Source organism: Aotus nancymaae, unplaced genomic scaffold (genome assembly GCF_030222135.1).
Source record: "Aotus nancymaae isolate 86718 unplaced genomic scaffold, 86718_ANA_hifiasm-v0.15.2.pri h1tg000007l, whole genome shotgun sequence".
Taxonomy (NCBI): domain Eukaryota; kingdom Metazoa; phylum Chordata; class Mammalia; order Primates; family Aotidae; genus Aotus; species Aotus nancymaae.
This window is the reverse complement of record NW_026988418.1, coordinates 39858970-39871343: the sequence shown is the minus strand read 5'-3', so window position 1 is coordinate 39871343 and position 12374 is coordinate 39858970. Positions and strand designations below refer to the sequence as shown.

The following is a 12374-nucleotide window of genomic DNA, read 5'->3' as shown; positions in this document are numbered from 1 at the left end:
CAATTCCAAAGGAATTGTTGCCAGTTTTCTCAGACAGAACCAAGACACATTTTACTCTAGGTTTCTGGCACTGTATCTTAGAGGAAACACGTTTGCAGTACCAGGAGAAAACTATTGTACTGGGCAACCTTGGGGTAAGAGAAGCAATATTTGGGACATAGTCCTCCCTCTTTCGATCTGCCTATAATCGGGCCCTTGTGTTCATTACCACATGATCACTAAAAAATTACCTGCTGGTCACCCTATGTGCACAAATCCACACCCCAACATTTGTTAAACATTTGTTAAGGAATAGAGTATTGTTGTACTCCAAAGAAATCCCATAACATTTGAAACGTGTATTAACCAAATCTTAGTTGCTAACATGTCTTCATATTTTATAAGTCGTTTCCATGAACTAGATGTATGAACTTGTCACAATACTGGATTAAAAGTGCAAAGTATACATTGAGACATAAGGAAGAAAAAGATTCCAGTTAAGCTCTCATGTCACTTGTACCTCTGATGGCTGATACAGGGAATTAGATAGCTTCATTCCCACACTGTTGTGAAGGACTGTTGTGCTGGGGAAGCCTAGGTTGTTTCTGTAAATGTTTCAAATGTTGCATGTGGTAGAAGTCAGTCAGCTGGGTCTCATTCTTTAGAGCATGGGAGGCTAGTTTGGAGAAGGGTGATCTGTGATGAGGGACTCTTTTAACTCACGTAAATGCACGACTTCAATGCAATACCCCCACACTTTAATTTTCAGTTTCCGTCTTTTCTACAATTATGTTTTTCTTCATATGGCTCAGAGTAGAGAAATTAGTACCTGTATTCAAAGAACTTGGGTTATTTGCAGTTTGGTTACTGATTGGCTAAATAACCATCGGTCACAGCTAGGTTAACAATGCATGTTGATCTGATTCTGTGGTGGCAGTCCTGGATAATGGTAAAGACTGTGGACCCTTGAGCCAAACTATCTGCATTTGAATCCCAACTCTTACACATAATTTCCTTGGAAATTGGGCAACTAATTTTACTTCGGTTTCTTCACTTGTAAAATGGGAATAATAGCACCTATCTCTGGTTGTATGAAGAAAAAATGAATTGATGCCTCTCATATATTTAGAGCAGTGGAGGGTGAACTTAGATCTCGGCAAACATTAACTGTGGTTAGAGGAAGGAGAGGAGAGAAAAGTTGCCTGTAAGAAACAACTGGAATTTGTTAGTTAAGCTCTTTGTGAGTGACAATTTCTACTCTTAATATTATTATGACTTAGGGAGGACATAGAGCCATTTTTCATGGAATTTGTTATGGCTCAAAATACCCCTTTAGAAGGGAAACTTCAGATTCTATGTATCTGTGACAAATTCAGTACGAAATCAGATGCTGTGGATGTCGAGTCAAGTTCTAAGTTCTGTCAAGATATACAGTTGGACAGAGCTGTTCTAAATGTCTGTGGAGGTGAAGAATGACAGGAGACTTCTGCCAAACACATCATCCCATGTCCCCAGAAAGCCATAGATGACCTCATCCATTTCAGACTTGCCTGGGAGAGGGAAGAGTCTAAGACAAAACCAACTCAGTTAGATCCTGAAGAGATCTTGGACAACACCGAGTCCAGAGTCAGCCAAGATCTGGAAGATGTGCTGCTGTGCTTAGAGCTCCAGAAGGGCCACACCATATCTGTTCTGTGCACCCTATGCACTCCACGCAGACACAGTGTCTGGCACACACGGGGCTTGATAAATATCTACATAGATCAAATGAAGTAATGCACTCAGTCTCTGATACTGGTGGTATCAACTGCTCTAGTGATTTTGGACAGTAATCTTTTAGGTGACTGATTTATCTACTGCAAGTGAACTTCCCAAACCTAAAAGAACATTGAAACTTCCTGTGACCGATGTGTGAGAATGAATGGTAAAAGAGAAATGCATGCTAATTTAAAACATAACTGAAATAACTAAAACCAATTTCAGGAATACTGCGTGCTAAAATGGCTGGTTCTGAAGTTGAAGTTGTTCTTACATTACAGGTTAGAAGACGAAAGGCCAATTTTGAGTGTTCTTCCACCACATACATGAGAAAAGGGAATAAATGGAAGCATGTGTGAGAAAACAAGCAAACAATACTCTTAGAAGTGATGCACCCATGCAGAAAAACACATAAATAACCCCCCAGTGTCTTGGTGTCTGGCCTCTCCCTACTTCCAACTCATTCACTTCTTCTGCCATTTAAGACCCACCTATCTCTTCACTCCACAACTAGCATTTTTCAGAACTGACTCCGAGAGACAGTGTCCTTTCCAATATCTTGCATTCAGAGGAGGGCCAACTTGCAGCTGGCAGGTGTATTAGCTTTTTGAGGCAGTTGTAATAAATTACCACATACCTGGTGGCTTAAGACGAGAGAAATTTATTTGCTCACAGTTCTGGAGGCCGGAAGTCAGAAATCAAGTTGCTGGCCAGGCCTTGCTCCATCCAAAGGCTCCTTCTGAAAGCTCCTCTTCCAGCTTCAGGTGACCCAGGCGTAACCGGCTTGTGACTGCCTCACTCCAATCTACGTCTCTGTCTTCCCATGGCCTTCTCTTCGTCTCTGTATCCATATTCTTCTCTTTCGTCTCTTATAAGGGCACTTGTCATTGGATTTCAGGTCTATTTGAGTAATCCAGGATAATCTCATTTGAATAGCCTTAACTTTATTATATCTGCAATAACACTTTTTCTGAAAAAGGCTGATTTATAGGTTCCAGTGATTAGGAGGTGGGATATTTTTGGGGGAGCCATCCACTGTAGCAAGAGAACAGCAGATAGCTCTCTTAATTCAATTTGTGGGGTTCAAGCAAAACACTGTGGATTATCTCACACAAAATAATCAGTGATGAAGTGCTTATTATGTTGATGATAATGTGAACTCCTCATCGGGAGAAAACACGATAAATGGATAAATCCGGGTCCATTTTGGAAGGTGCTGCCCCATAACTTTCTGAATATTGCCACCTGTTGAATGCCTGATGCCAATAGCTAAGCAAAACACTGCATATTTAGGAAGGCACAAAGGTAGTATTTATGAGGCTTGTGGGAACGAGGAATTTTAAAACATTGAACCCATTGCCTAAGCTCACAGAGCTGTCAATCTTGACACCTGGTCACCCTGGCCACATCTTCTACATCTTGTCTCTAAATGCTACTTAAGTAGAGCTGTGCCGAGTCATTTAAATTGGGGGTATTCAAATCAGGCATATTCAATTTTACCCCCAATTTAAATACTAATTTTATGAGGTGTCAAAAGAAGTTTTCAGTGAATCTATACATGCATAACTTAGCTACAGCAATCTAATGAAACCAGTTATGACTATCAGTCATATGATTTATGCATTTGGGTTTTATTTTCATTAGGAACGCAAAAAGACAGGTGGTAGGAAGGTGGTGAGACAGAGAAGGCAAAACCAGTACACTCCAAAGCTTCCAATCCAGCTTGCCATGAAAGAGAAAGGCGTTTGCAGACTGCCAGCGGGTGCAGATATCACTTACTGTCATTGTCATTGCACATGATACAAAGTAGTCAGAAGCGAGGCAGGGTGGGGTCTGGCAGACTTTTTCTGGCTGGGGCAAAGGACCCGATTTTAGTCCCTGGTTTACCACTCAGCTGGCAAGTTGCTTTCCTTTCTCCAGGTCTCAGGTTTCATCATCCTGAGGGAGCCATACTATATCATTTCTAAGGTACCTTCCAGTTAACAGATGCTTTTAATAGCCTGCCATAAAGATGCACAGTAACGTGTATGTGCTTGTGTGAGTGTGCACGTGTGCGTCAGCTAACATTTACTATTTGACACGTACAAGTACCACACCAGTGCTCCTTTATGTCAGTTTTACTTACCAGGCACAAACTCATATGAATTCAGCTTCATATACACGTGAATATGAAGCCCTCAAGGCCTAATACTGATAACAAGTGTCTACTTGTTCCCCAAACTCAGAAAGTTATACTCTCTAACATCTCTCTGCTCGCCTCAGCCGTACCTTCTGCTACTTAGAGTTGTGTCCAGTAATTATAGCATGTATTCAATGGTCATAATTAAATTGCTATTTTTGTTAGGCCTCAATACAAGCTTTTAGTGAAACCACACACGCACAGCTAATCTACAACTCAGTGAAATCAGCTGTGAGTGCCAGTCTTGTGATTTATGAGTTTCACCTGCACTCACATATCAACAGTTCAATAGTCATAACTACCCTATGAGGAAAGTACTATGATTATTCCAACTTTAAAGATAAGGAAATTGAGGTCTGAGGAGGTTAAGTAACCTCCCCAAAGTCATTCACTTATTAGGCAGCCATTGTGGCTCGAATCCAGGGAGTCTCATATTAGCTAGACTGTAAGTTCCATAAAGGAAGCAACTATGTTTGTCTTGTTTTATTCAGTCTCTCAGGTGCCCAGCAGGGTGCCTGGCACAGAGCAGGTGGTCAGTAAATAGTTATGGAATGAATGAAGGTCCAATGTATATCCCTCAGTCTTAACACTATATGCTGTACAGATCGCATAATCAACCCTCCCAGTGATTCTGTAGTTGGCGACAAGGGAGACACCATTAGCGAGCATAGGTACATCAGCACAATTCCTTCCATCTCCACTCCTAAAAAATGAACTGAAACCAATTCACATTTTGTTGACCATGGGCCCCCTTCTTCTGTACAAAGGATAATAGAGGTGTAGAATATTTATGTCGGGAATGCTGGGGTGGATAATCCTGTTTCCTTGGCTTCTCTTCTGGAAACAGCATTTCCATTGACAGTGGGTCCTGATTTTGCTCTCGAAAGCTTTCTGGCTGATCAGCTGTGAGTGGTCCTCTCTTGTAGGAGCTATTATTAGTTTTCATCATGCCTCTGCCTTTTGGCCACAATAATGTTGTTTCGCTTTCATATCACCAGAACTGGCTTCTCGTTAATGCATTTTCTGGCTCTAACAGAAGAGAAACGGGAAGAGAGATGGCATGAGTGTCCCAACAGCACTCAACCTGCTAATGCTAATGCCAAGCAGAGCAATCCATCCTATTAGAGTTGACAGTGTCCCTGAGATGCAAAGGATGGTAAGGCTGAAGCCATCTTGTTTGCAACAAACCACCCAGGCTGCAGCCACCTCCAGAGCACTAGAATGCAAAGAACCCCTCCTGGAGGAAAGGTTTGTTGCAAATTGAAAACGTTTAATTCTGTGGAATCCAAGAGGATTGACTGTTTAGTAAATATTTCATTGACAACATTAACTGTGGAATTCAAATGCCTAACTAATGCAGATAATTAAATGTAAATAATTAAAAATTAATAATGTTTGGAATGTCAAGCACAGTTAGGCAGGCAATAGATCAGTAAGAAAGGGGGTCCACTCAGGCTGAATATCTGCTAGCCACTTCAGGGCTGTGTCACAGCAGAAATAGCCTGCAACAACTCCTAGTTGTTCCAAGGATTTAACCCTTCATGCTGATTTGGTGAATAGAATTATCTCCAGATGTCTTCTGGTAGAAACTACTACGGTAGATTTCTTTACAAATGAACCACACGGAGCATTTATTGAAAAGTGTTTGAAAGGGGGCAGAGGAGATTCTATAAATATATTGCTAGAAATCACACTTCCAGTCAGAAGGAGCTAGAAACGCAACAAAGCTGAGCCCACATTTGTTGAGTGAATTATGTAATGGAAATAAGCTCTCTGGAGAGTTGTTCTATTTATTCTCTTCTCTTACTCTTGCTCTCTCATCTTCAATTATTTCTCTTTTCCTCCCAAATAGCTACTTCTCTTTCATCTGCAAATAATATGTTCAAGTGTTCCTTACTGTACAAAGAAACCTTTTTCAACATGTCTCCCTATAAAAGCAGCCAGTCCTCCTTTCTCTTTTCTTTCCTCATCAAACTTCTTGAAAGAGTGGAGCATATTGTTTCCTTCACTCTTTGCTGCTCCCTTTCCCTGTCATGGCAGCCTGGCTCTGCAAACTCTTTTCTTACCAAAGGTACCAGTGCTGTCTTACTGGAGAGACACCGTAATCTCAATGGACCTCTCTGCAGGATCTTACACTCACAACTCTACTCTGAAATTCTCTCCTCCTTTTTGTTTCCAATCTAACATTTTCTTCTCGATGCTCTACCTCTCTCATGATCAGTTCTTAGAGCTTGCCCTTAAATGTAAGCTTTTCCTCTAAGTTCTTTTCTTCCCCGTACAAGGGCCTGCAAACTAGATGCGACAGAAAAAAGACAGGAAACATACATGTGTGAAATGAATAGGAGATGAGAGGATATAAGACAATAGGGTGTGGTGGAGCTTGTGGCAAACAGATATTGGATACCCTAGTCATGAAGGCGTGCAAATTAGAATACAGAAAGTTCTGTTCTCTTGGCCTTACTGAAAGTAATGAATCATAAATATTTTTGGCCAGGTAGTTCAGAGGAAAAGAAAAGTGTGTTTCTTCCATGTGCTCCTCTGGGACCAATGAGGCTAACATTAGTGTGAGGTACAGGTTCACGTTTTTCTCACTGTCCTAACATCTTGCTCCAACAAGTAACAGCAGCTGAGCACAAAGGGACTAGCCAGCTGAAGGCATCCGTTCTTCCTTTATGTGTGCATGTCTTCTGACTTGGAAGTGCCTTGTGTGTTTGCCTCTGCTCTTTCCTCTATAACTCGGAGGCCTCAACCCTTCCTTACACCATCTTCCAGTAAACTGTCAATTATTTTCCTTTTAAAGACTTCATCAGAAGTGAACATGCTTTTTAACAGTGCTGATCATTTAAAAAGGTCGCTGTTATTTTTGTTAGTGTTATGGTTACACATGTATGAGTTCTGAGTGATCTGTCACATCCCAATTCTTCCCATAAGTCCTATTATTTTTATTGTGCGATGTTGTAAAACTTTTGTCTTTGAGAAAAGATGTATGGTCAAACATCAAAAACCAAAAGAAACAAGGAAAACAATAAAAACCGCTTGCAGCGTCAGTTTAGGGCTTGCATTTCACACTGTCTCCCAAGTCATTTATTTTTCTCTTTGGCTTCTATTAGTGCTGCTATGTTATTAGCAGACCTGTATTCTCTCACCCATACCACTCTCTTGAGAGATAGATGATACTCAGTTGTCTACAAAACATCTCAACATGGCATCTCTGAGGAATATGTCCAAAATACGTCTCTTACAGCTCCTTTTCCTAACACGCGCGCGCAGACACACACACACACACACACGCACACAGACGCCCTGCTTCTCTTCCAGTCTCCTGACTTGGATTGTCTTTTCAGTCTTAGTATCATCTAGTTCATATCTTCATTTTTAGGTGAAAACTCACATCCTCTGGTACAAAGTCCAAAGTCTGATGCTCTTTCCACCACATGACCACATAACCTCTGCCTTAGAATCTAACCACTGACTCAGTATCTAAGACTTAGTATCTAAGATTCATTATCAGTAGCTCAACAATTAATGCAGTTTCAAAACAGAAGTGATCATAAAATGTATTCTCTTTGGACAACCTCACAAACACTATGAATTGTCTTATAATGATGTTCTGTAAATTAAGGGTTAACCCTACAAAGGGAACTATGCCATAGAAAATATTTCTTCTCCTTCAGATTTCAATAGCACATGTGTATAAAATCTCAAAGAGAGAATGCCCTTCTGTGAAACTGGCCCATGATTTTTTTCTCCAAGAAGAAAGGCTCATTCACACTGGCCATGATTTTTGGTGTGCACCTTTTTCTTACTACATTTTAGACTATGAACAACCAAATAAGCTGCAGTTCAGATCTTACGTCCATCCGAAGATAAGTCTGTTGCTCCAAATTAAAGACAATGAATCAGACATTTGCTTTAGAAAGGTATGCACCAACAATATAAAGAAAATCATAGATGGGAATACCAGTTATAGTATACTGGTGGAAAAGGCATAATATCTTAATCATTCAATGAGCTTCAAATGATGTAAAAATACTAAGACCCCTGGAAAATAGTCAAAGAACAATTTGGAGAAGGAAATAATACAGTGAGTAAACAAATGTGTGAAAAATGTGCAACTCAACTAGAGGTATCGATTGCCTGTTATGTTAGCAAACTTCTTTTGGGAAATTTAGAATATGTTTACTTCTGCAGAAGGTAATCTTTCTGTTACACAGGGTTCAGAGTGCCTGGGGAGTCAAACAGGAGCTAATTCCTGGTTCTTTCTCTTACTAACGAATGACTGCTCAGAATCTCAACTTCGTCTGGTGTGTTATTACCAAGTATACCTGAGATGTTCTATTATACACACAATCTGGCATGGAGCCATGCCTAATCAGCGCAAGCTTATGGAAGTCGAACTTTAATTTTGTTCATGGCTGTATCCCAAGAGCTAGAAAGTGTCTGGACTTTACAGGCATTAATAATTGTAATCCTTGAATTAAATTGCATCAGAATGATTTAAATTACCACGTTGCTATCTATCTTTAATAGAAATCCCAAGTGTTTTTCAATAAATGCTAGAGCCAAAGGTCTTCAGTTTTTGTGCTAACTTTGCAGTTCAATTCTTCAAAAACTGGGAAATTTCCCCTTTATGAGAAAAAAAGGAATTAAGGAATTTAAATTGCAACAACCAACTAATAGAACATCAATTTTATTTCCAAATTAATAACATTATTTCTAGTTTTTTTTGCACTTCATAGCAGAATTAACTTGCCGATCTGCACCTTTACATATACATATTTATTTGACTGAACAAGAGTATGCTCTGCCACACTCACTGAATATTGCGACTACTGATTATGTGCCTAAATAATAACTCCTGAATAGAGCTCACTGTTTTATGGGTCTTTGGTGGGATTTTAAAAAAAAATGAATTCTGCACAAGGGATAACATTAACAAGGAAAAAAACCCATAATCTGATTTTTCCCTATTCAGACATTGTATTAGTTTCCTTTTATTAAACTAAGCAATAAAATCACTTTGGCACACACACTGTCATTATTTATTATTTATTTCCCACGTATTTCCAAAAAAGGATTTATAGTAGTCCATTTTAACATGCTGTTAGTGTCTTCAAAATTTGGTTCCCTGGAAACAGCCATGAAATTGAATATGTCAGCTAAGTTCAGGCTAACATACTATAGAACCAATTCCTCCTGTGACAAATAAATAAAAGTGTTTATTACATGCTCACATACTACCTATGCGGAAATAATTTCTACGAAATCAGTAATTAAGCCAAGTAAAATTTGACTTATGAAACAATCAGTAGCAGAATGACATGAAAGTAATTAATTTTTCAATCTGTATATAGGTTTTAAATATTATCTATAGATTCACAACATAATTGATTAGCTCAAAATTTGAAAATCATCTTTGAAGACTCCACAGAGGCTTTCTAAAGGAGAGATTAGCTTTCTTTCTTTTCTTTCTTTTTCTCTAGGATTGCTTCAAAAGCACTGACTAGCAAAGGCTTCCGAATGTTTAGTTTGTTAATAACTACCAAAATATTCACAGTATTCCCTGGGCTTTCACTACTTCTCACATCGTCAGGTTTTAGCATGCAGGTCTTATTCTCAACCCAATTACCTGGATATGAAGCAGGAACTTCGCAGCTGTCACAAAATACCTATACCATTCGAGAAAGGCATTGCTATCAATAACCAAAAACGGGGATTTTATCGCAGACAATATGTGAAATTGCACCTCACTGACAAAGCCATTGCAGAACCCGGGTGATAATATTATTATAGTAATTACCATATGTCTTACATCAAATGCAACTCCAGTTTTATTATCATTCAGGTTTTCTAGAAGGAGATAGGAGAGAGCTGTCACAGTTAGACAGATAACTTGTCCTCTATTCAACTGCCAGCTCCCCTCTGAAACAGAGGCTTTCTATTCTACTAAAAGAAATACAATTATAACTCAATTTGCATTGAGAACAAGAGAAGCCCTAGGTTAATTACAGGTAAGGTTCTGTTTGCATTCCCTGGGGCTAGTCAAAGCCAGATTCCATTTCTGAGTTGAAAAAAAGCTACTGGAGTTTGAACTGAATCCACATTTTTTATTCCACTCTTGAAATTCTGTGTGGCCAAAGGGAGCCTGTCACTCAAACATGTTTCAAAGGTAACCTCAGAAACCTCCATTTTCCAGAGTCTAAATGTAGTTAAAAACACAAAGGTCAGAACCAAAAGCCTAAACAATGACAAAAAAGGAAGATGGAGGTCTGTGGCTGTGATCAGGAAAAGAGGAAGTGGCATTATGTGTATTTTTAGTGGAATAGAATCAACTGCTTAAAAATGTAAGACAAAAGGGAAGCGGCAGGAGCGAGTCCTGGTGGCCAGTGCAATAAGAGGATTATTTATCAACAAGAAACTGGGTTTAAAGATACGATTCTCCTCACCTATGAGGCTCCTGCCCTCTTGTTTTCTGGCTTTCTGGGCATTTTTTTTTTTTTTTTTTTTTTTTGGCAGAGAAAAGAATTGACCGGCTCTACACACCTCCGCTAATGTCAAGGATACGTCTCTGCTCCCGGGTTCACAGAACATACTTATTTCTCCTGATTTAGATTCAGCTTTTCAAAAATATGGACACAGCAGTTCTTATGCCATTTATGTTCTTGCCAAGGTACTCACAGACTGTTTAGCTGTCTGGTCACAATCCAGAAATCTTCTGAAATCTGTAGATTTTTGGTGTCTAAAGGCAGCCTCTTCTTTCCAGCCTTTGTCCATCATCTTTCTCTATTTTAATTTGTTCATACTTATCACTTAACATGATTCATTGTGTCTTTCATTAAACTTTCTATTTGTTTATTTTCAGCTTCATTCTCTTTCCTTTCCCCCACAGCATGCATACAACAGTGTTAGCTCCCTGAAGCAGGGGTCCTTATCTGCAGCCTAGAATAGCACCAGACAGATAACATCCATTTGATCATCATACTAAGTGAAAGAATAAACTGCTGTAATAATTTCAGAAGATCTGAATGTTGACTCTTGTAGTAGCCATTGCCAGAGCTCCACCCATACACAGATCATCTAGATACAGAGGATGCCTTTTTATAAATCGTTTCCCTAGACACAAAATTTTAGGATTCCATTTAAGAAATTAAATGGACAACAATTCCAGTTTTATGGTCTTAGATTCTTCTTTAAAAAAAGTTACCCCTAAGAATTATAAAGTGTACAGTTTCCAAAACAACCAGTCTCAGAGAAAGATGAGGGATGGCTCTTACCTGTTTCACTTAAATTGGGGGAAAAAGGGATGGTGACTGAAAATATGTTTCCAACAGGAAGGAGAAAGTAAAGCAGCAAATACACCGTCTAGTGAAGAAAGTGGGCATGCCACACCCCACTGCAAAGGGCATCTCCTACATATGAAATTCCTTGCTTCCAATAGGAAGACCTGATTTCTTCTGCCTCTAACTATGCTAAGGTTAAATACAGCACAAGCCTAGTTTGCCAGCCAAGAGGCATGAGGATAGTCTGCATGTGTGCATGAGGGATGCCCTTGGCAACAGCTTGGAAGTGGGGCTGCAGGGTACTTCCCAAGTTCAGGTTTCTCACTTCACTGAACATAAATCAAAATCCCTTCACCTTTAATTCCAAGGGAGATTTCACAATGATATTACTTTCAGATTTGATGAAATTCTCAATGCCTTTTCAGTCTTACTCAGCAAGACTCTGCTTTGTGTTTAGTGAGCTTTCCCTCTAATTGCTATCAGCAGTTTTACCTACTTACCTAAAGCCTTCCTCAACCCTGCCTCACTTACTCTCAGCCAATGGGAAAACTAAAGGCATGTACATTCTCTTATCCCCCATACCTGTCATGCATCTCCTTCCCCTAGTTTCCTCTTCTCTAGTCAGAGAAAGATGTGTTCTCTTTCATCTCAGGCTAGCTCTTTATGAAGCCACTTGGCATATTCTCTCTCAACCCCCTGGACCTCACTTTAGCAATTATTCCTTTCCTTTCCCATATGACAACCTCTCTTCTAGTAACTCTTCAAGGCCAACAGACATAAACATCTCTTCCATCATTTAAGGACAACTGTTTCCTTAGTCTCCCATTAGTTATTATCTAAGTGAATATTTTACCTCTACTTCTTTATTCCTAACTTAATGATTCACTGAAATCCAACTTCCACTCCACCTTGTTCAAGTCAATAATCACTTTCTAATTCCTAAATCCAGTTAACTCAGGTCTCGTTTTTGCTTCTCCTTTTTGGTACTCTCTTCATCTTCAAACTCTTTCCATCTCTGACATCACTCTCCTAATTCTTCCTCACCTTCCTGGTTTGGTTTTCCTTTTGCTGATTCTTTTTCTGCATGATCCTTAAATGTTGTCATTTTCTGGACTCTGTCCTTAGCCTTCTATAATGTCAACAGATGATCAGGTGATTTAATTCATTTCAGTATTCTA

The 12374-nt window shown here is 39.4% G+C and overlaps 1 protein-coding gene across 2 annotated transcripts in view; it reads right to left on the bottom strand.

Moving 5' to 3' along the window:
* The window catches only part of ST6GALNAC5 (ST6 N-acetylgalactosaminide alpha-2,6-sialyltransferase 5), a 181909-nt gene that overhangs the window by 112503 nt on the left and 57032 nt on the right, over nucleotides 1-12374 (bottom strand). The window contains exon 1 of one of the 2 annotated variants that reach the window (XM_064372521.1): nucleotides 10595-11025. The exons of the other annotated variant lie outside the window; for it this stretch is intronic. Within the exon in view, the coding sequence (XP_064228591.1) occupies nucleotides 10595-10693 (99 nt within the window). The 5' untranslated portion in view covers nucleotides 10694-11025. Of the gene's footprint in view, nucleotides 1-10594; nucleotides 11026-12374 lie in introns of those variants that run through there. 2 annotated transcript variants of the gene reach the window in all.